The 27,840-nt window shown below is 35.5% G+C and overlaps 1 protein-coding gene across 2 annotated transcripts in view; it reads right to left on the reverse strand.

Annotated features, from left to right (window-relative positions):
• The window catches only part of LOC145994371 (uncharacterized), a 947,129-nt gene that overhangs the window by 69,782 nt on the left and 849,507 nt on the right, over positions 1 to 27,840 (reverse strand). For both annotated transcript variants that reach the window (XM_083130485.1, XM_083130492.1), the window contains exons 10-14: positions 21,809 to 21,954; positions 17,682 to 17,880; positions 11,988 to 12,158; positions 9,670 to 9,966; positions 7,082 to 7,330 (exon numbers count right to left, since the gene is read on the reverse strand). In XM_083130485.1, the coding sequence (XP_082986611.1) occupies positions 7,082 to 7,330; positions 9,670 to 9,966; positions 11,988 to 12,158; positions 17,682 to 17,880; positions 21,809 to 21,954 (1,062 nt within the window). The remainder of the gene's footprint in view (positions 1 to 7,081; positions 7,331 to 9,669; positions 9,967 to 11,987; positions 12,159 to 17,681; positions 17,881 to 21,808; positions 21,955 to 27,840) is intronic.

Here is a 27,840-nt window from a genome sequence, read left to right on the forward strand (position 1 = left end):
TCTTGAGTTTTAGCGAATGGTGAAATATGGGTGCGACTCTCATGCAATAATTGGTTATTATTTTTTATTTGAATTTGAATTTTATTCTTCTTCCGTTGACCCTTGATTAAAAGGGCATGGAAAACGTCAAGATACACAATGAAATAATAATTAGTTAAGTACATCATAACAAAAAAGAAGAAACATTGTGTAGTACATTACATCACTACACCAAAGTAAAAATTAAAAAATACACTTCATTACACTACAATAAAAATAAAAACACTTTATCATTGTTGCATGATTGAAATAAGAATACAATTAAAATACATTTTTTTTAGTACATTGGCCTTGTATTGTCTTGTCCCATGAATCCTCTGATACTGTAGAGAGCTCTCTCTGTCAAATATTTTTTTATTGTTTGTATTTGTTTATCTTTTGGAGATATCAGTTTTATGTCATGAGGCAGCTGGTTGTAGAATATTTTTCCGGCATTCATTGGCGATTGTTTTGAGATATTGAGTCTGTGTTGGTTCTGGTAATAATTATCTTTCCCCCTTGTATTGTGGTTGTGTAATTGGTTATTTTTAGTCATTCTTCCAGTATTTAGAACAAACGTTATAGCCTTATAGATGTATAGGGAGTATATTGTCATTATTTGTTTCTCCCTGAATAACTCTTTGCAAGATTCCCTACAGCCTAGTTTGTACATTATTCTAAGTGCTCTCTTTTGAAGTCTCAGTATTCTGACAGTATTATTATAAAATGATCCACCCCAAGCTATTATGCCATATTCAACATAGGGGTAAATTAGTCCATAATATATGCATTTGTTAATTTCTGTTAAATTATATTCAGCCATTTGTTTTAACAGGTATAGATTAGATGAAGTTTACTGCAGATGTTGTTAATTTGTTCTTCCCACGTTAATTTTTGATCTAGTGTTTTTCCCAAAAACTTTACTGAAGATACAGTTTCTATGAGCACATTGTCTATGCATAGTGTTTGTGACTCAAAATCCATGTTTCGGATTGTTTTGAATATCATAAATTTTGTTTTATTGTTGTTTATTATTAATCCAAGTGAAGTTAAGTATTGTGCCAGTTGGTTTATGGTGATAAAAGTGTTTATTTCAAGCTTCCTAGGGTCGATACATCTGGCAAGAACAGTTATGTCATCTGCATAGGTGACAATTTTTGTGTTTGAGTATTCTGGTACATTGTTTATGTACAAAATAAAGAGCAGGGGCCCCAGGATTGATCCTTGGGGTACCCCCATTAACACTTTCCTACTTTGTGATTTAAAGTTAGTGACTATACCATGCATGTTGTCAGTGGCGCAGGAACGGGGGGGTACAGGGGTACATTGTACCCCCGCAAATTTTTGAAGGGGGGTACTGTACCCCCTAAATCCGTAAATCGAGTTGTATCCCCTGTACCCCCCTTTGGTAATTTGACAGCAGACGGAAGGTGCTACTGTTAAAATTACCTATTATCAATTCGCCCAATAAAGAAATGTATTATTGTTTATAAATTTTAAGCATTATAGTCCTTACCACAGAAATTCAAAACATTTAATTATAAACTTATTATACTACATTGTGCTTGCTACTAGTTAGTTCATTGACCTAAGTTCTTGGAAACCTCTTTAAGGAGATGAAAATTGTTTAAAATGTGTGTGGAACGATGGAATCAGATTGACTCTCAGACAATTACGCTGCAGACGATTGCTGCTTTGCGTAAGGGGGAAGTACACATTTCTAAAGCAGTGGTCGCGTTGATTCGAAGATAAGATACAAATCTTCATCAGAAGAGTATATGACTGACCCCATTTTCTTTGAATATTTATAATGGAATTTTCCGAAACGGAACACTTACACGAACGAGACGAGACACGACAGACCAACTTGGGGGTGGGGGCAGTACAATACACTCCTGTACCTCACCCATATCTTTCATAAATTTGTAAGAGGGTGTTGGGAAAACTATACTTAAACCTATATATTAAGATATATATTTTTTAAAAAATAGAGTGCCGATTAGCCTATCTGAGAATGAGGTGAATTTGGAATAAGTTTTCATAACTTCAGAGTGGAAACCGAAAGAAAAATAAGCACAAACAAGAACGAGAAGGACCTCACCACACAGGAGACGAGATGGGGCTCACAATTCTCGACTCAACGCATCGCGATAACATTCCTAGGTGAAATGAAATCTTTCCTAGACGTTTAAACAGGGTGCAATTTGCGATTTTATCAGGGGGGGGACTATTTTTTACCTATGTATGAGGTATACTTATAATTTTACATTAATTGCTTAAAAACTAATTGTGATATCGAATGCAACACAAACACAACGCCATTTTATGTTAAACTCTAAAGTCAAATTGTAAGAAAATTACATTAGTCAGATGAATGCACGAGATAAATGAGACTCACTGCAGGTTCTATTGGTAGATTTTGGATTAGATTTACAAGGTCTCTGGGAGTAAGATGGGAATATTTGATTGATTGATTTGGTTTATTTTACTTCGCATTTCTGCCACTTTTGACTAATCGCGAAGATGAGGATGAGTGATGATGATATGATGAAATTGATGGACACTAAAAAATAACACCCATGGGCAGGCCAGGATTCGAACCTGGGACCTCAGGCGTCATAGCGCGCTATGCTAACCCCTCCGCCACGGAGTCCGGCGAGGTGGGAATGTGTTTTGGATTTTCTTTGTAGATGCGAAAATCTTTAACTGTGACGCGCACATGCTTCTGCTTACATTAAAGTTTACCTTTTCACATAAACGATAAATTGACATGTCATCCTAAAACACACGCATGTATCTGCATTTAATACCACTACATACGAAAATAAACCTTGGCCGGCTCTTCACATTGTCCACCAAAAATTGAAAAGAAAGAATAAACTTTTGAGCGTACGGCTTTCCTTGCTACTTCTGAGAGCTGAAGGATTTCGGTTTTGTAAATGTACCGAATGATATTACTTTCAGTACTTGAAGAGCGTCATTAGGTACAGCTAATTATATTACAAATAAATGATTTGTTAAATTTTTCACAAATATTTCAAAGTTAGACTTCTTTCGAGTTGATTGGGAACCACCTGAACTCATTTTTTTTTCTTTTTTAATAGAACACCCTATAGAAGTCTGAGAAAATACCAAATACATGGCTTCTAAAAGGCATTGGATATGGTACACATCTGCCATAAATTGTTTAAAGATATTTTTATGCGTAGCTATGGGAATTTTAAAATTAGAATGGACGGAACTGAAGTGGAACTCTATATAATGTAGTTTCTATATCCAGTGGGTGGGAGATGATTATTGCTGGTTGGGGTGGCTCAAGATCCCCCTCACTCCTGATTTTCCGTTCCGTGAAATCCAAATCAGCCCAGAATGAGGTCCAGAGTTTAGCCTTATATGTTTCAGAATTGTTATCTGATTTTAAAATCTGTTTTTTAAACTTCAATTCTAACAAAAACAATGAAAAATATTTATGCATATTTTGCATTAAATAACAGGACATTCGTGTGTGCTGTTCTAAAAGAGAATATTTCTCATGGCTTCACATTATACCTAGGTATCAAGGACGTTTTTGTGGGGGTCCAGGGGGTCCAGACCCCTTCCCCCCGAAAGACTTAGCAAGTAGTGAAAGTAATTTATCAAAATATAATTGTTTAGCATTTGTTATACTCAATTTCCATCAATGCCAATACCATGCTTGAACAGCATAACAATTAAAAGTTAGGGTGTGGCAGAAATATCTCCCGGATTTCATTTGTGAATAACAAAGCAACGATAGATGTTATGCAAAACTTTATTGCACAGTTGAAAAGAACAAGGTTTACCATTTTATTGCACATTTCCAAAGAACAAAATGTTCCAATTATTTTTTTGTCAAAATTGCCACAAGTCACCATTTTGTGTGACATAGTTGACTTTGTTTTAAAATGATATCGTCCAAATGCCGATCTGCACAGTGTACGCATTTCTGAAGTCTCGCCCTGAAGTTCTGCATTACCCTCCTAGTCATGTCTGGTCGGTATTGCCGCTCTTTCCTGTCTGGTACTATCTTTCAGATCATTGTCTGTCCTCGGCCTTCCTTGGTAAACTTTAGCCTTCAGGTACTCCCACAGAAAGAAGTCGCAGGGTGCGAGCTCGGGGGAACGAGTTGGCCATGGAAGGTGACTTCGAAGTGAGATCAGACGCCCTTAAAACATTTCACGTAGCACGTTCATCGATACGCGTGCTGTGGCACCATCCTGTTGGAACCACACAGCCAATTTGCCACGTTCGTTCGATTGCGGCTGCAGGAAGTTGCGTAACATCCATACATAACGGCCAGACGTTACATTAACTGCGTGCCGTTTTCCTCAAAAAAGTAGGGGCGTTCATGGAGTTGTCTCGGTACATATGGGAAACAAAATGGTAATCCTTGTTCTTTCCAACAGTGAAATAAAATTTTGCATAACATCGATCGTTGCTTTGTTATTCACGAATGAAATCCGGGAGTTATTTCTGCTGCACCCTGTATACTCGATGGTTTTCTCCGCTGAACTTATTGGAAGGCAAGGAATTTGGCTCATACGGCTTCGAAGGATTCCAAAGATTTATGCACACTACTAATGATAATATCCATAAAATATTAATCAGGAACTTTACTTTTCGTTAATTGGATCTAACTCCTTTTTTGTTATTCAATAAATATTCAATTCTTTTTCTATCTGACATTAAATTCCTTGCCAGGGCAGTTGATTTTGTGCAAATCTTGGCGATCTTAACTACACGTACGCTAGATAATGTATACTTGCTGTTATATTTCTATTCTTTTACTATCTTTTACCTATTCATGTAATAATAACAATACAATATTAATTAATGTACATATTTAATTAATTAATATATTAATTTAATTAAATATAATTATCCTAATTATTATTATTGCTACACTTGATTGGACATATATATATATATATATATATATATATATATATATATATATATATATATATATATATATATATATATATATATATATATATATGGGAGGCTGAATTTTGTACCCCCCAAATGAAAAACGTTCCTGCGCCACTGCATGTTGTAGCTTATTTGAGTAATTTGCATTCTGTCCTGTAGAGAAGATTGTATAGGTTCATAAGCTATCCCTCTTATTCCTATATTGCTTAGTTTGACCATAAGCAGGTCATGTTTTACCCTATCAAATGCCTTGGAAAGATCTAGATATATAGTGTTTGCAGCTTCGTGTTTCTCTAATGTTTTGGTTACATAATCGATTAACTGTGCTAGAGCTGTGTTTATTGATTTTCCTTTCTGGAATCCTTGCTGGTTTCTGTTTATTATGTTATATTTGTTACAAAACTTTATAATATAATTTGATAAATTTTTTTCCAATATCTTTGAAAAAGCAAATGTTAGGGAAAAAGGTCTGTAGTTCTCAATGTCTGTTGCAGCTCCTTTTTTGAATATGGGTATCACTGTGCTGTGTTTTAGAACTTTGGGGAATGTACCAACTTTTATTGAATTGTTGACTGCATACAGCAGGGGTTCTAAAATAGTTTCTGAGCAGGATTAAATAAGTTCAGCTGACCATTCATCAGGTCCGTGTGATTTTTTGTTTTTTAAACCTTCTATGACTTTTTTTTTAGCTCATTAGCACTTACTTCTGGGATATATATACTGTTGGCCGATATTTCTCGATTGGGATCTCTAGTGTTTGGTCACTATTTTCATTCTCTCCATTTGTGTTGGTTAAGTTTATAAAATATTCGTTGAATAAGTTACATATGATATTTGGGTCAATTACTTCAGTGTCATCCTTGATGACTTTTATGTTTGCTTTATCATTGTTTGTGTTTGATACAATGTGATTGTTTACAATTTTCTAAATGGCTTTTTGTTTATTAACATACATTTTTATGTGTTTACTGAAAATATTTGATTTTTGTTTCTTTATGGCTTTCTTGAATAGTTTTTTTACATTTTTGTACTTTTCCTTGTGCTTAGTGTCTTTTGTAATTCTAAATTTTTCATATTCTATTTTCATATTACTTTTCAAAAGTATAATTTCTTCTGTTAGTGGCACTTTCTTCTTATTAGGGTATATTCTTTTTGTTGTTTTGGGACAAGCTACATTTAAATAATATGTTAAGTGGCTTATTAGCAATTCCCAGATATCATTCGTGTCAGTTAGTTGGTAAAGGTCTATCCAATTTTCCTGATGTAAGAGGTATTTAAGATAATCTATATTTTGCTCACATGTATCCCTACATTCTATTGTGTAACTTTTTGAGTATTCTAACCTTTTCCCTGGTATTGTAATTTTTTGAGACATGTGGTCAGAGATAAGCGTATGTAGGACTTCAGCTTTAATGTGATTTGATTGCATGTTTGTTATTACATGGTCAATCAGGGTTTCTGTACTTTCTGTTATTCGAGTTGGTTCTTGAATTATTTGAGTTAGGTTGTTTGACTTCAAGGTATCCAAGTATTGAGCACTGTTTGTGTCTTGTTTTAGAAGATCTATATTTATATCTCCAACTATTAATAGTTTGTTATGTTTTTTTGTCAGATGGTTTAGCATGTTGTCCAAAGCGTTTACAAAGAGATTTATGTCACTGTTTGGTGATCTGTATACTGCTATAATCTTAAATGTATCTAACCCTATATTAAGCTCTACACCACTAACTTCTAGTATATTTTCCATACAGTATTTGTCAAGTTTTAACACTTTTTTGATATTTTGTACACTATTTTTTATGAAGATCGCAGTGCCACCACTTTTTTGAATTGACCTGTGGTAAACTGCATGTTATTAATGATGGTAACTCTTGTAATTATTATAATTAATAAATAACTCAAATTCTATAAAAAAAGAAAGGAAGAAGCAATTCAATAACAAAATGGTTTCTTGAATTTTAGTGATTAAATAAAATTGTGGGCTGTGAGCCTCCCCCTCCCTTTCAGGTAAGTAAATTTCTCATACCACACATTAAGCTAGAGTTAAAATTACAACATACTACTGAAATTAAAACAAAAACCCTTTCACAAACATACAAAAAATTTATCTTACCTCTTTACTCAATATGGAATACTTGAAACTGAGAAGACGAGAGACAATTTGAAGAAATGTGAATGAAGAAACACGGAACTCATTATATGAATTTGTCTCATTTAGGAACTTTTGTACTTCTCTCGTAATGTCAAGGACCTTCTCTCCTTCCCCAGGGTACATAGGTATATGGGTATTCAGAAAGTTAAGCACCTCGTGCAAGGTTTCATTTCCTGTAGTCTTCTGGTAACCTAATGTCAAGCTCCGAAACTGAAAAAAAAAATATGTACCATTAGCAGCAATTACTATTATTATTATTATTTTGAACTCAAATTTTATATATCTTAGCAAAATCACACTCAAAAGTAATAAGCATGTACATATTATCAGTGCTGAAAGTGAGGAGCGATGCAGGAGGATGGCATCCCCACAGCTAGCAAATTTTTTTCAAAACATTCCCCAGCTGTCTCATAGTCATCATGTTAAATCATAGGAGCATTCCCCCATCTAACACCAAGGCTCCACCAAAATCCATGCATGCAGTCCTAAAGGCCTTGCCTTTGTCACACTTTCCCACGAGTCCTTATTTGCACTGATTCGATCAGTGTGCTGCAGAGTCTGGAATCGTTGTCTTCCAAGTATTCTGTAGAGTAGCAGATCCTTTTGTCCGCATTATTATCTACCAGTGCTGAAGTCCGCTTCTGATTTAAATCACTTTAAATAAATAATTTATAGAATAATGTACATACGGATTTTGTAGATGTCAAAGTCACTTTTGTTGACAGTACATTAATCTTGTAATCATTTAATGATGTTTATTAGGCTCTAAGACAGGAAAAGAAAGGGAACAAAATATATGTACTGATGGGGTGAAGCTCATATGAAAATAAATGCAATATGCAAACTGTAAACACACTTAAATTTATCTTGATATAAAATTCAATAATTTGTATAGGCAAAAATAGCAAACATTTTGTACAGAATAATATACAAAATACTTATCATGTTAAATAGTAAATAGTGTCATTACCATTAAACTGTAAATAAACATGGCAGTTGATGTTTTGCAAACTATCATTTAAAAACTTGCCAGAATTCAGCTACAGTGACTAAAAAGATATTTTAAGTTACAATTATAGAGTACATCCAGAATGTTTTATTTTCACTAGAAGAAAAGTTACCGAAATGATTATAGTTTCTATAACACACCCAACACACATACAGAAAAATGTATATTTACATATAATTTTTTATAACTGTTCATTTTTTTAGAGGGCTTTTTACAAGAACAAGCCTTTCTGTAACAAACATATATCTATATGTACGGTTCCAAAAAACATACAAGCAATTTTAAGCATTTTTTTAAATAAAAAAAAGATTGAAATAAAAAAAATCAGATTTAAATATAAAAAAAATTAAAATAAAATCCTGATTTTTATCCATCCTGCATGGGCATCAAGGGGAACGAAGCAGCCAAATGCTGCCGCCAAGTTCTGCTGATGCAGACAGTGATGTTCTTGTTCACCTTTTGCCAGCCAGGAATATGCACAATGCACCCTTCTTGACACTTGGCAGGGAGAGTGGGATGAGGTAATGGAGGATCAAGCACAAAATAGGTGCATGACATTTTTCGTACCTTCCCTCCCATCGAGATGAAGTAATTTTAATACAGTTTTGTATTGGACATTGCCGATTCACCCATGATCAGTTGCCGCAAGGGCTGGACCCTCCAATGTGTAATGTCTGTAATGCCATTTTAAGTGTTCAGTATATTCTTATTGAACATGCTGATTTTACTTTCTTCAGACAATCTTTTAATCATCCCAACTGTTTATCATCCATTTTGGAAGAAGATGAAGTGTTTTAAAAAATGTTTTTAGGTTTTTGAGAAGAGCAGGCCTCTTACACTGTTTTTGAGGAAGTTTTTAGTCTAGAGAAAAATAAAATCTGAAGTGGTGCAAGTTATCACTGCTATTGCACCTCGCTAACCAAATGACTACAGGAAATCCAGGGATGTCTACAAGAATGTTTTGTTATCTGTGCTACCTTATGGAAGCAGATATTGAGGAATAACTAACAAACTGTATGATGAACATTCTGATTTAGTTCAAGCAGTGAAGATTTATAGATGATGCTGATGTACAAATGTGATCCCTTAGTGAAGACCCTTTAGAAGTACAAAAAATTTTTAATGTCTGCTTTAACTAATTATGTGTGAGAGAAGGTGATTCCGAAGATATTGCTTATCTTCCCACATCATCTGAGCCAAAGCAGTGTAACCTCGATTTTATGTTTTCAGGAGACCAAGCTTAAAAAACTTAAAATACAGGAAAATGTGAAATCGAGGAAAATTTCACTACATTTTGTTATGCTGGGACTGTCAAGATTGAATGTATAACGTGGGAAAATGTAATATCCGGGAACATAAAATCGGGGTTCCACTGTAATCATATTAAACTAAACTCAATTAATAATTATTCAGCACACAGCTTCTTGTCACAGGAATATACTTTCAGCAGTTAAGGGGTTAACACTGAATGAATAACAGGTCACATACAAAATCACAGTTCTGTTATACATCATTACATGTCTTTGAAATGCCTACTTACACTTTTGTATATATTTGCCAGATCTTCAGACTCACAATTCGAGAAATCAGGAACATTCCACTGAGATTGTGCTGCGCCAACTGCCATGCACTCCCGCATAGCTTTCCCCAAGTAGTTTTTAGGGCACTCCTGGATGGATATTTGTCTACGAGCTGTTGAAGGCCACGATACATTGTATGACTCCTCAGCAGAGCAAAGAGGCACTTTGGTTCTGTTCACTACTTCGAGTCTCATGCTGTAATTCTGATTTCCCATTTTCCCAGATCCAGATACAATGCAGGTATACGTAGCAGATTCCTAGATGAAAGAACACGTCATCAAGAATTTCATGTGTCAATTATAGAAAATATATATCAATAAATTACTTTAGTGAACAATATCACCATTTCCCTCAAACTAATAGTAAGACTAACCTTATATAATTGAAGGGATCAGTTGTAAAACATGGTAAGTCACATTTTGGTCATTTCTGATGTGAGTTCATTATGAAAAAAGGCTTTCGTGTTGTGTTTACCAATTTTAGAAAGCTTCACCGAGTCCAATGTAAATTGTATGAGATGGCAATTTCACTCGAATATTGAAGGATGGCACATTTTACTTTGTAACTCAAAAATGACCAAAATGTCACTTACCATGTTTTACCACCCGAGCTCTTCATTTATAGTTAAAAGTAGTTTTTTTTTTATCCGATTCCAGACAAGGGGTGGGCATAGCTATGCTCCTTGCTATACAATCATATTGTGAATGAACAACAGGCTATAATCACACCATATATTTTCTGCACATGTGCTGTACCCACCACTTTCAAATTCTAACCGCTACATATTACATTTTCTTTGTTGCTTTCATATATACTCTTGAAAACATCATTGAACAATTTATATCAACATTGTGTAAATTCTTTATGAGGTTCTGCTTCAGAATTTACAGTTAAAAGAAGTGGCTTGCCCAAGGGGGGGTTGGTGGAAATTTTAACCCCCCCTTTTCCTTTGGTCCAGTATTTAAAATAAAATAACGTCAAAGACAGGAAAATATGGCAAATTGAGGACTGACTACTTAAAAAAAAAATGTACACATAACCCCTCCCTTTCGAAAATCTTGGGCACGCCACTGGTTAAAAGATTTTCATCTGAATACAGTATTTCTATATTATATTCAAAATATATTTTCAGTAACATTTATTACACTGTTACATGTTTCTTCTTTGAAAAAATTGTTACAGAAAAACATTCATAAATGTGAGAAAATGTATATAAATTGTAACATATTATGTATCTGTGGAAAGAGGAAATCTTTTAAATTTCAGAAAGATTTGTTATATAATAACAAACTTAGCAACATCTTTTCTATAGTTCTCTGAAAAACAGCAAAAACTCCAGTCTTTGGGGGAAAAGACTGTATTTTCAGACCCATCCTCAAAGGGTTAAAAAATGATTGATTTATTTGCTTTATTTTACTTCACTCTTTGTGCCACTTTTGGCTAATTTGCGAAGATGGGGACGAGTGATGACATGATGAAATTGATGAATGGACACTCACAAAGAAGGTCGGGATTCGAACCCGGGACCCCTGGCATCGTAGTGCGATGTGCTAACCACTCTGCCATGGGGCCAGCAAAAGGGTTAAAAAAAAGATGTATAACAAAATTCAAAATCTGTCTATGTTAGCCACAGGCACGATCATATTGAAGTAGAAGGTTCAACAGGTCCAAACAGGCAAAAGTTTCTGAAATAGGCACAAGCCTTTGAAGTGGTACTTATAAAAAAAACTTACATAAATGTGGAATATTGATACAACTTTAATATATAAGTAAATGGAGCAAATGTCTGTTAATAATAGCATTCTCAGAGAAGATAGTGAACATATTTTCCTTATTGGTCCATACAAAAAAAACAAAAAACATTACATTTTTGGTGTTTAATTTATCATGCATAAGTGAACATATCTACATCATTTTTCCATGCAACTTGAATTTAAAAAAAAATCCCCATAATTTTACCAGGTGTACAAGTCATTCATCATCTTGAAATGCTATCAGGAGAATATTATTTTGAGCATCATCTATTTATTTTTCCCATACTGCTTGATCTACCGTGATATTAATTAAAAATTGTCTCATTAGATTTTGTCATAAGAATGGAAAATGGAAAATGGAAATGCATTACATTATTGAAACCATTTAGATACTCTAATATTCATAGATTTTTACATTACATTTAAAATATGACCTAATGGTTTTAGACTTCAGACTTCAAAGATGTTATTAGCTGAACAAACAGAGAAAAACTACAAATAAATAAATTATTATTACTTCCTACTTGGGCATTAAATATTTTCAAAATGCTTCCAAATGGATAAAGTTCTTCAGCATACTCTCTGTCGGGGTCCATTTTGATCATCTGACCATTTTTTGCCCAGCTGTATCCAAAAATTTCATTGTCATACTGCCTATCGTTAGGACTCATGCAAGTGATGTTCGTACTTGCTCCCTGTAATGGAAAAACTAAGTAGTAGCATGTATATAAAATAACATTTGAACAAAATTAAGTAATTGAACAATTACAAACTCAATTACACATACTCAGTTGATTGATTAGGTTTATTTTACTTTGCTTTTCTGCTAATTGCGAAGAGAGGGTGAGTGATGATATGATGAAATTGATAATGGGACATTCACAAATACCCATGACCATGGCGGGATTCCAACTCGGGACTTCTGGCATCGTAGCACTCTGCCACGGAGTCCAGCAAACACTCATTATCACAACAATGATCTGGGTCTATGGATGTACACCTCGGCCTCGCATCCAGAAGGAGTGTTCTTACCCCCATCTAAAAATTCCCACCCATTTCTGCGAATCACATTGGCAATCCAAGTTATGACGCACCTTTCGCTGATAATGAGACAATAGCAGATTTATAATTCATGAAAAGTTATAAAATTAATGTTTATTACAAATTCGAAATACCTCAGTGATTTTTTTAATCAATCACAAGAAAAGATGTGTTGTTTTGTCTCTTTTGTGACCTGTAGAAAATGCAGCATTCAACGACCTGACAAAATCACTCACAATTGCTACTGCTATAGTTTGTAAGGAATAATAATATTGCCAGTATTTTGTGTAATTACCATGTCTTAATAATGTATATTATCTTTCTTCAATGTAAATATGTCCCATTGAAAACCCAAATTTAATGCCACATAAACATTTCATCGTACACTGAAGTTAATTACCATTTCCAATGTACGTATTCAATTCAGTCATTGCCATGAAGATCCTAGAAACCCAAATGAAAAGTAACTAGTTCTTGCCAGCACCTTTATAAAAATTAAGTACAATAGTACAAGTACAAGCTAAGAGATTCTCATATGCACTGAAAAACGAACTGGATTGACTGTTCTGTGACAAAAGTACAAGATTAAACTCTGATTATTTAATTTTTTTGTTGAACTTCCAAATACAAGTCAGAGCTTCTAAATGACATAAATTCCTTTGACATTATGAATGTTTTGAATTCAAACCGCTGACATTTTTAAAACTATCTTTCCAGCACCTGTATCAATGTATTCCACTCATCGCATCTGACATTGCATCGTTGAATATACTCATGAACACATGCCACGAATGAGCATATATCAAAGCTCTATTATATTTGCAACCTGTTGATCCCACTCTCAAAAAACAGACTGAAGCAATAATCCCCCTCTCTCTCTGCTCATTTTCCACCAATGACTGCAAAACATCAAACGTCTGTTTCTTGAGCAGAGGTTTTTTGTTCTAGTTTTACAACATTCTTCCTCCCTCGCAGATCCACCTGGAACTTGTCAGCAAATACATTGATTCTTTCTTTATACTAAGCAAAGGCTCATTATTGCAATGCAACATTTGATTTACATTTCCGGTTTCCCCCTCCCCTTTCCTTGCCGCCCTTCCCTCATTTGGATTACGATGCTATGCTCAGAACCGTGTGAGGTGAGAGAGATCAAAATTTCCCTTTCTGAAAAAAAAAATCCCTCAATTTGCAATAGTGTGGGTTGTTATCGACTCCATCACACTGCAAGGAATGAAAAGATTGCAACACTACATGACGAAGAGGAAAATCAGCGCATGTCCGTAGGTACTATGTCTCAATTCTTGGTGCGAAGTGAGTCTGAGAGCGCACTGATCCAAGCCATAAGAGCCTCTTTGCTTTCTCTACTCACAGTCGAAAACAGCGCCACTTTAGTGTGCACTTTCCAATTTTGTTCATGCACATTCGACGTGCGATACTCAGCTAGAAAATCTGACATAAGGAAATAAATGGAAGGTGATGTGGCCCGGGAACATTTGATGTTTTGAAGAAATGAATAAATATAATAAAAATTAATTACATTGCATATTTATTTGGGTGTGCACATGCAAGTGCGCGAATAGGCAGCAGCTGCTACTGAAGGTAACATGTTTCTTTTGGAAGCAAAGCAATGGTAATTTATTACTTTTGGAATCAAAGCAATGGTAGTTTATTACTTTTGGAATCAAAGCAATGGTAACCCAGCTTGTAATGTCCATTGGCCCCAATTGAAATTTCAATTTGATTGAATTGGTTTCAATTGGAATGAATTAGATTCTATTGGATGCCCAATAAAGGTATCAGAATGAATTGGTCTCCATTAGAGTATGAACTGAAACCAATTGGAAATGCAGGACAATTTTCAATTGGTGAATTGTATCCAATTGTAAATTTGCACATATATTGTAAAATCAATATGTTATAAATTCATTTATTGACTCATAGGCAGTGCAATTATTGACACTGCATTTCTTTGATTTAGAAGTTCATTGGAAAAACAGCACATTTGAACTGCATTTCTTCTGAATTTTAATGCATACTACTGAAGTCCGATTTATCTTAATGAATAAGTAAAAAGAACTATTTCTTAAGAACTAACTCAACCTTAAAGAAGCTAGTAGTTGGAATAAATGTACATAATAGTTCAGTTTTTTTTTGCAATATGGAATTTCCATGGTTATTCTTGTCTCTGTGTAATGTACTTGGAAAAATGAGCAATCTTTTAATATACTTAGTCGACCTTGACAGTGTTTTGTTTGTTTATCACTTTTTTTAAGTGTTGTGGGTCAGATTCTATGTTTAACCTAACCATTTTTTTTGCTGTTTTTTGCATGTATATAGTTAAGAACAATATGTCAATTTATGACAAACAGAATGTTTTTCAATTTACTGTAAGCATGTTAAACACAATTAAGCCACAGACTTAAAAAATTGTTCATATTTCTGAAAAAAAAAAAATGAAAGTATTCCTATGTAGCAAATTCCACATGCTTTACCACAGAATTATTTTAGTTGCTTTGAATTTTTTCTCCATTGCATTTACAGTTGCATAGATTAGAATGTTTCATTACTTGTAACAGTAGTGTATACTGAAAACAATAAAATACTTTCCAATAACACACAATTCATTACAACTGACCAATTGAACACAATTCATTACAATTGACCATTCGGTTCTGATAGTGTGTCAATCTCATTTCGGCTATCAGAACCAATTGGAAAAATTTCCAGCTGGGAAATTCAACACAATACTGAATAACTTGCCCGAACTCTGATTCTCATTCTGTATGTTGAAATTTAAGACACATTTCCATGTTTTTATGTGCCAAAATACATGAGCAGAGTAAAAGCACAGTGTACAACACACACACACACACACACTAAGAATCAGATGCTTCAGGGATATCACCTGCATTGAGAAGCAGGAAAGAATGTAAACAATGGAGAATATGGAGTTTAATTTGATTTAATGTCAGTCCTTGTCATCCATGAAGATGCAAGTAAGGCGCCAACAGCAAATTACATTTTTAACATGTGACGTGTTCTATGCTCAAATTGTAGAATTGCTACCAACAACAATTAAAAATATCTCCTAAACCAATAATCCTAGAATAATGATTGTTTGCTTTTGAAACAGAACTCTCAAAGTTTTACAGCTGCCCATAAAACAAAATAATTGCTATTTATGGTGAGCATGCAGCACAGGGCAAAACTTATGGACTAAATAGTGGCTTTCACAGTGTAACAGAATGTTCAATGCTCTTTTTGATTTGCTGAATTTCAATCTCCAATTAGTGTATCTATCAAATCAGTGAGGACATATAATGCACGCTAATCCATTATGCTGCAAATGCTGCAAAACACTTGGCAAGAAATAGAGTACCATCTTGATATTTTGTTGTGCATATCTATTTTATGATTTCATGAAATATGAGAAGTAGTAGTGATGCCACACCAATTTTAATATATTTTTACACCGGGTGGTCAGAATTCTAGTTGGCCTTATTCAGAGCACCCTGGAACCAGTTTGAAGCATCTGTGATTGAATTGATAATTGTGGGTGCATCAGCACTTAGGCTATTTTGAACTCATCACATTATATGGGAATCAGCCACTTACAATAACTAATGCAAACACATGTCTGAGGACTAAAATATTCTTACCTGTGATAAAAGCTGAGGCTGTAAAGGGGCACTCAGCACATATAAGGACAACAGAGGACAATACACACACAGCTCTACAGAGGAATACATTGGCCTACAAAAAGCAGGGCGTACTATGTGAAAGTGAGGTTGACATTTGGGTGCCTTACCAGAAGTATATCCCTTACATGCCCGAAGCATCTGACACAGAACGTGATGAAGAGAAGATAATCGTGAAGATGATGATAAGGAAGGGGAGAGAAAAGGGGCGTATGATGAATATCAGAGTAAAAGGAGATAAAATGCACATGAAGACACTTCAAAATTTCCTAAACACAATCACAAAAGCACCTAGCCCGAAATTTGCTAAATCTCCTTAATTAACCCTTTTTATTGGTGGCTTAGGCATTTCATTTTCCATCATGTGCACTGGCATATGCAGAGGGGGGCTGAAAAGGCTACAGCTCCCTCTGAAATTGTGAGAAAATCAACATTTTCTAACAAAGGCAGTGACGAACTCTAGAAAAACCAGAGTGGTACATGCAAAATTGCTTTAAAATGACCACCGATTGTCATTTTTGAACATGGAAAGTTTTAAATTTACAAAATATCTTATTGTGTATGACGTGGCCATAGAAAGCAGCTATGCACTATATCACCTTTACATTTCCAGCCCCTCCCCCCCCCAAAAAAAAATAAATTCTGCATACGCCAGTGCTCAAGCGGTGCAGACAATTTAATAATTAAACAAGTAGAAAAACAAATGTGAATATATGAGGGCAGTGCTTCGACGTCCAACGCGTCATTCTTTCAAAAACGGGAGGAAGAAACATCCTTCCCATCTCTCTCCATCTTGGTGTAAATGAGAATTGCGTTGATGCTCTGCCATCACTCTCACCTTGATTCGCCTTCCTTATTCTCATTATTTAGATTTTTTATTTCATAACATATAAAGTTACCACAAGCACTCACTGCCTTTCCATTGTCATTTGAAGTTTGTACATACAATATGTGCCACCCTGTATATCTGTTTATCTAACACACAGGCCATAGCATGACTAACATAGGCATGAATTATCCCAGTTTAAAATAATATATTTGTAGCTAAATTCTAAGATGGGCTCCAGCTATGGGATGCATGTAGGCTTGAGTCTCCTGGGGGAAGCATAACAACTTTTCCTGACATTTTGATCTGTATATGGAAGCGGTGGCCACCCACCACCATGAGTAAATTCAAGAGCTACAAATGAGTAGCGTAACCTGGTCGAAAACTTACAATGACTGCGGGTTCATCATGCTGACCACATGTCACCTCGTAACTGGTTGGATAACCTTCCACCTCCAGTGGGAGTGATAGGTAGGCACTGGCCCTCATGGGCTGTTACACCACGGGTTATTTGCAACCCAATATTCTACAGAAATGGCATACATAAAGCAGTTTACACATCTTTCCAGAAAGTTCTTTAAAAATCTATTTTTTTACTTTAAAGGCTTAATTATTCAAAATCCAAATAATATTCTCATAATATATAAACTCACCTTTTCTATTGTAGAACTCATTGGATTAACCTTCACTTCAGGCGGTACAGCTATTTCGAGGTAGATTGATTTGCACTGCTGTAAGCCCCAGTCAACAACCTGACATGTATACAGCCCCGTATCCAACTTTTTGGCTTTATAAATGCTTAACAATGCAGAGTATTCATCTTTATTAGCAGATATCACTGATTGCCACATTCTGAAAAGGTTAGAAGGCAGAGAAAAATTTAGCTGAAAGAAAAAGGACATTTTAGTACACGAAGGTTACAAATCTACACAATAACTCAGAAATATAAACTATATAATTTCTCTTGCAGCATAGAACATGACAAATGATAGTATTCATGTGCATTGGGGACAGAAATTTGTTATTAAAAAAAAGCAATACAAAAAATGTTAACTGAACCACGTCTTCACATGCTTTGGATTATGGGAAAACTAAGTTAAATACGATACCTGCAAAAAATTTCAAGTTATTGATTATATGTAATGGGTATTCTTATTGTTTATGGACACACTAGTAATCATAAGCAAAATACTCATGACATAGTGAATGTATAATTCACAGCACTCTTCCTCATTGGAAAACATATTATGTGGATATACCTTCAGTAAAAAAAAAATACCCGGAATTTGGCTGGTAAAAGTCCCACATTGGAGGTATCGAGAGTTCATTTTGTCCGTAGGATGGCAGCACTGTACTGAATGACCACGTAGAGGAGTAGAGTAATCTATCCATCAGTTTGTGCACAACATCTGTTTACGTTAGTTGTTTTGACGAGAAGACATGATTTTGCGAGCCTCTAGTAACTCAACCTTCATGAAACGCATCATAACTGGTGATGAGACATGGGTGTATGAGTATGACATGCAAACAAGTCAACAATCTTCGGAATGGCGCTTTGAAAATGACAAACCCAAAAAAAAAAAAACATGCCAAAGTCGCTCAAAAATTAAGGTCATGCTCATTGATTCTTTGATTATCGTGGTGTTGGGCACTCCGAATTCCTTCCAGCGGGACAAAACTGTGAATAAAGAGTTTTATGTGACCGTTATGAGGCGTCTGCATGAGAATGTTCACTGGAAAAGATTCTCCAGATATGGCTCTCTTTCCGTGACTCAAGTTACCACTTCGGGGAAGGCATTTTGCATCAATTGAATCCATTAAAGGAAATTCGCAGAAGGAACTCAGGGCGATACCGTCTTCTGCATTTGAAAAGTGTTTTGAAGACTGGGTTAAGCGTTGGCATATATGTGTTGCATTGATGGGCCTATTTTGAAGGTGACAAAATAAATGTTTATGATTAACCATGTATTTTGCGTTTTATTCACAAATTCCGGGTCCTTTTTGTACATAGTAGTAAGAGTGTGCAAGAATAAGGAACTTACATGTAGAGCACAAAATAATCTTGCCTACTGAATTGGGTTACCACATTGCTCCAAGCACATTGTCCCCAAACATAGGACCAAATGTAGAGCACGATGATTCACTTTGTAGCTTTAATGTTCACACATCTTTCGAAGGGCGTCAAATCACAATTTTCAACTAATTACAGAGGTTGTTCCCTTTATATCCGACCATTTTCGATTCGGTGCTGCCACCTGGCATATCATGCTGGAACTATGGGTCTGCTGGCGGGAGCAGTGTTGTGTCTGACCTTGTAGGTGCGCGAGTGTTGGTAGTGAATGTTATCAAATGGCGCCGAAAATCAACCGGTATTGGGAGGGTTACGTAATGGCCCTTTTACATGCTAAGTTTTCATATGTACGCATTGTGAAACTGTTCTAAATTTAAGAAAGTTGTCACAATGGATGAATCATATGTCCATCTCACTGCTGGTGGTCACATTCGGGCAATCACATACCGTGACATTGACGGCAAGGGGTGCAGCAACTTTGTTCGTCAGTGCAGGGAAAGTTTCCCTTGTGGCTTTATGGTTGTGACGGGATTTGGATATGAGGGTAAGTTGATGATACGCAAGGTGGACAAAAACGTGAAGGTGAATGCCAGATACTTCCAAGACTCCATTCTGACACCTATCTATCGGAGAGACATCCCACAATTGTATGGAATGGACGCGAACCAGGTGATGATCCATATGGACAAGGCTTCGAGTCATACTGCCAGAACATCACTACGTTTTTATCAGGAAATGGCAGAGGAATTAGGAATTCATGTCATTCCGTTTGAAGACATTCCTGTGAAAAGCCCAGATGCCAGTCCAATGGATTTTTGAGCATTCGGACTGTTGAAAGGATGTCTTCAACATCGCCGCTCACGCACCCTGGATGGTCTATGTAAAGCTTGCAGGGAGGAGTGGGACAGAATACCCACACCTGTCCTGCACCGGAGCTTGCTGCAATGGAAACTGCGATATCGGGCGATAGTCCACAATGCTGGGGGTCCAATAGAACATGATCGGTGGTGGCGGCACGGTATCTCTTAAGGCGAGTACCCGTCAAAAATGGTCGGATATAAAGTGAACAACCTTCTGTATAATCGAACATATCCTTATTTGTGTTATAAAAACTTATGTCCACTGCAGGAAATTTCAGCATTATACATTTTATGATTTTCAAATGAACTCTTGAGTACAGTGGGATCCTTGAGTATTACCATGCAAATTGTCCATCACCATGTTCGTGCACTTAATTTGACCCAATAAAAGCTTCAAGAATTAAAAGAAAACTCAAAACAAGTTGTTGACAACTTCTGCACCAGCATACATAAAAATTCATCGCTTAAAAACACATAGGATTTAAGAGAAAAATTTATGAAAATAGCAATGGGACAATTTGCACGGCAATACTCATGGATCCCACTGTACAAATTCTGAAAATTTTTAATTAGATTAGCCTATCCAAGCATAAAGTGATTTAAAACAAACTTCGAGAAATACTTCTCCAAGCAAGTAATTCTTGTCAAAATGTTTGTGTTGGTCAATACACAATTACAAACCTCTCAGCAGTTAAAATATAAAATAATAAAATGACTGCATTAAAGCAATAGCAGTGCTCAAAGTGATGTATGAGGGTGGTCTTCCATTTAGCTGGTAAAAATTATGCAAAGGGTCCTTCCTACTTCTTAAACCACGTTAAGGCTCCGCTGGACGTTTAGCCAATGCCAGCGAAGCCATTATTTGAAATCCCCTCTCTTTTTGAAAAATCACTATGATAATCCAAAATCTGAAAAATTACATATACTTAGAATTACTTCTAGAGCATCCACGTTTGCTTTGTCGTTGTCTATCACAAAGGCTTATGTAGCAATTCACATTGAGATCCACGTGAAAGCTCTACAAGGAATTCTACACACATGAAATGTTTCGGAATTTGGAACAGTGTAACTGTTTCTTGAAAGCAGAGGAAAATTCAAAAATGGCTTCGCTGGCATGGGCCAAAGGTCCAACATCCCTCAGCTAGTCCCAAAGCTCAAGCAAATACAGCTCACCTAATAACTTCTGCTTCACATGATGGAGAAATATGAGTTACAAAAATAATTCATATAGTTAATATTTGCTGCACTAAATCTTTGAACAGAGTAAATTTCAGTTGCAGTTTTTAAAAGAATAGAGGCAAACAATACGTTATACGCTTTACACACTGAAATCTGTTTAAAACTAGGAAAATATGAGAATTATGGGTACTATTATATATTCATCCACCCTCAATGTAAAAGCAATTTTTCAGTTAAGGCTTATCAACATTCAAGCAGAAATTAATTATGTAGTCAGGTTTAATCTCTTTCTTAAAATAAATATGTAATTTTTAATACTGGTATTTACTTACGATCATCAGGTTAAGACAGATTTAGTCTTTTCTCAAAAGCAATATTTATCATTTTACACTGTGACAATACAATATTAGTTTAATAGAAAAAGAACAGAATGAAGAACTGAAAACTTTTCCATTTTTTCCTTTGATATTCTTACATAGACCAATAAATTCTACCCTACATACTCTACAATATCCCTGTGAATGTTTCTGGAAACTACTTCTAAATCTCTATGGTGCAACATAAATTGAAAAAAAGAAGAAAAAAAATCGAAGGTGAATGGATGTATCATGGACAGAGACAATAATAGCTGAAAAATGGACAACTTAGGAACGTCCAAGGTATGAATTACCTAGAAGCAGTATTCGCGTTGACTAGAACTCCATCTTTGTACCAACTTAACACCATATCTTCAGAACCATCTGCAGTACAGGACAGCTGAAAGTCCTCGTCTTCTCGTACTAGTTTACTGTGGCTTGTACCCACACTCTTAAAACTCTTAAAAAAGAAGGAAAAATAAATTAAACATTGCTACCAATTTCTATGATTAAAATGAGTTTCTTTTAAAAGGTAAACATGTTTCTTTTAATGCTATCATTAGCCCAGTCAATAAAGGTTACATTGGCCTTTTTTGTCCTTCATTGACTGGGCTACATGGAGCTTAGGGCTTGGCATTTAAAATCTATATATAACTATTTTTATGATTAGTCAGTCCTGCATGTCCCTGCTCACCTACTAGAGTTACAAGTTACTTGCAATGCAGTGCCAAGTAACAGTTACATTTTTAGTAATGATAACTTAACTGGGTAACTTTTAAAATTAATACCTGTAACTTCACTACTTTCCAAGAAACAAGTAAAGAAATTACAGTTACTTTTACAGTTATTGTCTGCCAGTTGGAAGAGCAATGATCAAAATTATGATCTGCTGAAAAAAATAGAAATAAAATGTTATATTTCACGTAAACACACACAAAACATTTTCAAATATTGGGATTTACTTTGAATTTTCTTACTGTATTTTCATGTTTAAAGATGTAAGGTTTATCATAATTTAATGAAGATTATACACCTCAATCGTAAAGCTATAAAAGTTCCTGGCAATGGGGTAACATTCTTCCTCCCTCAATCAAATTACATGTGTAAAGTCTAATAATAAAAAAAAGTTTAGGCTAGATAGCTGCAACTTTTTAACTTAATTATTTTATATTAAATTAATAGATCATAATTAGAAACTATCTCACAAAATTTTTCCTCCCTGTAATAATTCTCATCATTTGATCGATTTATCTTATTTTGCTTTGCCTTTTCTGCCACTTTTGGCTAATCATAATTATGGGGATGAGTGATGATACAGTGCCTTTTTTGGTCAAGTCGGTAGTGTGGCGGAAAAGTAAGATTGCATCTGCTGGCAAACTGGATGCAACATCCGCATAACTGCAGCCACTGGCTATGTAATGAAAGAAGCTCCTACTATTACATTGACAGTTACAATTAAAATGAGCACGTACCTTGTTACACGAGGTGTTAGAAATGATGTTCTCCTGCATCCACATATTTACGGCATTTTAAAGAAATTTTCACTAACATGTATCAGTTTCTCTTCCAAAATTGCTTCAATTTCCTTCCTGATATTTTCTTTCAATTCTTCTAATGTATGGTTTCAGGTTTGAAAGCTTGGTAGCTCGCCACGCAGACGTCATGAAAATGTCTGTTTCTCCTCATTAAGCACACACCATTTTACACTTTGCTTCTTATCAAGAACAGACCCTGACTACTTATATTTGTTCACAAGTATCTGAACACTGTCTCTGTGAGAAACAGGAACATCTGAGAATTCTGCTGCAAAACATATTTTAACTTCCCCACAAGAATTCGTTATGACATAAAAGTTGAACGTAAAAAGGCATTGTTTCAAATTGTACGTTGCATTATTAGAGTGCATAAAAGCACCAATAATACGTAAACTAAAACAAAACAATCTAAAACACTTGTTAACACTTTAACACTTCCCAAACACGTGCAAACTGGACACCAGCTATCTGGATAATGAAGCACTGATGAGTCCAGTGACAAGTCAGTGTACAACTTTGGGTTTAAATTCCGGCAGATGCAATCTCACTTTTCCGCCGCACTAGCCATCGTTCTGCAGGCAACTCAACCAAAAAAGTCACTGTATAATGAAAACTGATGAGGGACAGTCACCCATGCCCAGGCTGGGATTTGACCCAGGGGATCTCTGGTGTTGTGGCATGCTGTGATAGCCACTCTACCATGAAGGCCAACCAACAATTCTCTTCATTTCCCTATTTCTATGGAACACAATTTTGCAACCTACCTCGTATATGTTTATATTTAGGTTTGCAGTGCATAAATGTATGTGTTATTTTAATGTTACTGTAATTAGATAGTAATTAAATAGTAATGATATTATATTTGCATCCTGCACCTTGGTCATGTGGTCTTAGGCATCATGCTTTGTACTAGGGCTGTGGAATGCATGCTGGTTCAAGTCTCCTTGGAGGAACAGTAACAACAGTTTGCCTGGGATTTTGGCCACTGTATGGAACCAGTGGCTACCGAACATTGTGAGGAAGTTTGGGAACTATGAATGAGTAGTGTAATCCTGTCATGGAAACCTTTATGTCACTCCATAGTTAGTTGGATGATCGCCCACCTCTGCTGAGGCCGGCAATCAGTAGGTAAGCCCCAGTGATCAGAACGTTACATTTTAAAAGTAGCTTCGCTACTGGAAAAAAGTAGCTCGCCATGCTACTTCTGTGCATTACTTGCTACTTTTGTGCTATTTCTGCATAAAAAAAAACTTGAAAAGAAGCCCCTAGTATGATAGCTGTACTTATTGGAAAATAGATTAGAACAACAGAACTGTTATTTATTATCATGATTCCCGTCATTTGATAATTTTGATAGCAGTGTTACTTCGGTTACTTATTTTTACTATAGTGCTTAAGAATAACGTACCGATGTAAGTGGTACTGTATATCAATTCAAATTTGATATATGAGTATTGCAATTAGGGTGTTACCCAAATTAATGATTACAACTATACACAAATAAAATTTGATTGGATTATTTATGTTTATATATCAACATATTTTTCTTCAGAATAAATATTTTATTTTTAATAGACTGATATTAAATCAGTATTTTGAAAAAAAATATATCTCATGACTCACTCAAGCATGATAATTGTCATGAATGTGATGGATAAGGTTGTCACTATTGCTTTGTCACTGTAGTGGAAAATCGATCGCTCGTTTTTGCACTGGAAGTTGTGTTTAGCACAGTAATTAACAACATTTTCTGTCTTATTCTTATACACCATGGATATCCACAGGATGTGTTCTGGGGGTGCTGCAAATGAGGCATGTTTCTCCCCAAAATAGCGATGCAGCTCAAAAAACGTATCTGTTAGCCAGAATATATTCATATATGTCAGTTAGTTATCTGGTTATATAATTATTCAGATACCAATTAAATAAATTATTCTGATAATTATAATGTGCGATATCAAGATATTTATAAACTAGATTATCCATATTTCCATGTAATAGACTTTGTCTTTGTGAACAGCCTGCAAAAGTAAGCGTTATTGACAAATGTTTTTTGACGCTGTTGCCACATTGAAAATTCACCTCAAAATGCTGAGAAGAAATGTAGCGAAATTTTTGCTACAACTACAGGACTTTTGTAGCTTTGCTACATCTACAATTTTCAAAATGTAGAGTCGCTGCTTCCAACCAAAGGTAGTCCCTATTCCACAAAGGCTGTTGTGCCATGGGTTGTTGTTGTTGTTATATTTGCATTAGTTTTACAAGCTTTTAAAAAAAAACACCTACAGTTCACCTGTTATGTTCTACAAGTTATGTTATCTACAATAAAGTAACTATAAATGTTACTTCAGTTACTTTTTAATAAAAATAACAGAAACTGGGTCACTATTCAAACTGAGTAACTGAGCTACTTTTTGGGCAAAATAACTAACTCAAGTGACTTTTAAGAAAAGTAACTTCCCAATGTCATGCATTTAAAGAGCATGAAAGTGGAAAAGAGTTAAAGGGGACAGTAGAGACAAAGAGAATCAATAGTATTCTTTGAAACACTTTTTTGAAAACTTTAGAGTTCTCCAGTGAGCACTTAAAAAATAAACTAGGAAGAGAAAATATATTAAAATTCAGCCAACTTCTTTGCTTTTCTTTCCTCCACAAATTAAAAACTACACTCCATGGAGTAGGGTTAACATCACCTCAAAACTTCTCTGAAGACAAAACAAAGGAAGAAGTGAGAAGAGAGGTGAGTTTTCTTTAAAAAACTTTCAAAATTAGGATAATTCTTTCTGTGTTCTGTATGACAAATAACTGTAATGGGAACTATAACAGAAGGTTAAGGGGTCCATTGGAGAGCAGAGAGAGAGGAAAGATTTTCCATTTGTTCTATGAAAAACAACATTTAAGTTTAAGAACAAATTAGATTAATTGAGTATGAATCCTTAGTTTCCCTTGAAATAGTTTCCACATTTCTTTTAGAAGGTGCTTGAAGTTAACTAATTTCACTTTCAGTCAGTGTGTGAATTAACAGGGGGATTCGGGAATTATCCTCCCCCTCCCCACACAAAATTATCCCCGCCAAAAGAAAATTAGTTTTATCTCTGCCAGGTTAGAGCCAATGTTCCTCGGTAGTTATAACTGCAAGGCAATACAAAAAACTCCTAAAATGAAATCACAAATACGCCAGTGAGTTGGAATCCCTCCACCCCCTCCCTCAAAGCAAAAGCACAGTGCTTTCAGTAATGGATGTCCTGAAGAGGGGCGGGAGGCAAGGGGGGGGGGGCAGGTCAAAAGTGTGTGTCATCCTAGAATCATGTATTTCACTCAATTTTTGTGGAAATTATTATAAGGGTGTTACAAAAACTTGATAACTTCAAACTGAAGGAGCGTTTTTGAGGGAGCATCATTATTATGGGAGAAGATGTACCTCATTTGCCCCTTCCCTGGAAAAATACCTTGCTTGCCCCTCCCTGCAATCATCCATGCTTTCAGTAATTTATTTCTCGTTTCCTTATGATTTTTTACAAAGAATATATTTTCTTATGTTGCTGATGGAATGCATGAATTTCCCCCACATTTATCCTGTGAGTGATGAGCAGGGCTACCTCATGGGATGAAATGTACTGAAATGATGATACATGATTTCAAAGACAACTACACTACTTATTGCCATTTTGAGACAATCTTTTTAACAAAGTTGAAATGCGACTTCTGGTTTTACAAACAGAGAACAAGTGCGATGTGCTCATATTTTTGCCTAAATAAAGCCGGAACTATTGGGGCATATGATAAATCAATTTTTTGCTGCTGCTCCTAGAATGGGATTGACGGTATTCTCCAAGGGGTTTTAGATTCCGAAAAATAGTGTGCTTTTATATTGGGAAAAAGCAGAAAAATATATCACTTGCATCTAAAAATGGTGTCATAATTTATCCCTTTGTGGTCATATCCATACTTTTAAGGATACGTTGGAGCATGTTATTGAATATATGGCTCATAATATGCATTCCATTTTATATTTAAGTGTGCAAGGGTGATGTAAGTCTCATTTTTAGAAGAAAAAACCTACAAAACATATGGATTTCATCCAAATTGTTTGAAAAAAGAATATTCTCGGTGAAGTGTTTACAAATCTATTATGTATCTCAACAAAATGCACTTGCACAAGCTGCAGTAGCTCAGTCATTAGGGTGTCTGACTACCATGCAAGAGAATCGGGTTCGATCCCTGGCAGGGGTGAACTCGGATTTTTTCCAACTGTTCAAGTGGCTCCGGCACCCACCCACTGTCGTATAAAGTTGGTACTTGGAGGAAACTCTGGGGAGGGGGGCAAAGGTGGCCAGAGGCATGGTCTGATCACATCACCCACACCTTCGGTTGGGACCAAGAAAGTGTGGGGCCCGCACTCCAGAACCCCTATGTGCCTTCATGGTGTGGTGCAAAGAACAGCGGAGCACTTTACTTTTTAACAAATGCACCTTCAACAAAATAGTATAAAATTGGATGAAATGAAGCAATGTATTGTTAAGAAATCACCATTAAAAAAAAAAACATCAATGGTGTATTGAAGGTTTGCCCATCATGAAACACAAAGTGCCACGTGGCTTACCTTTACTTTGGCATATCAAGGTTACATTTTGCACACAAACTTCTGAGATGCAACGGTAACTTTTTTCTGATACTACAATTTTAGCTCATAACATTCTTGATTTTTGACCCATATAAAGTCCCACACCATGGCAGTGTGGTCCAAGAAATCATGCTACAGGGTAAGTAGAGCTTCAAGTCTCCTCGGGGAAACGTAAAAAACTTATCCC

Source organism: Lepisma saccharinum, chromosome 1, assembly GCF_977018435.1.
Source record: "Lepisma saccharinum chromosome 1, izLepSacc3.1, whole genome shotgun sequence".
NCBI lineage: Eukaryota > Metazoa > Arthropoda > Insecta > Zygentoma > Lepismatidae > Lepisma > Lepisma saccharinum.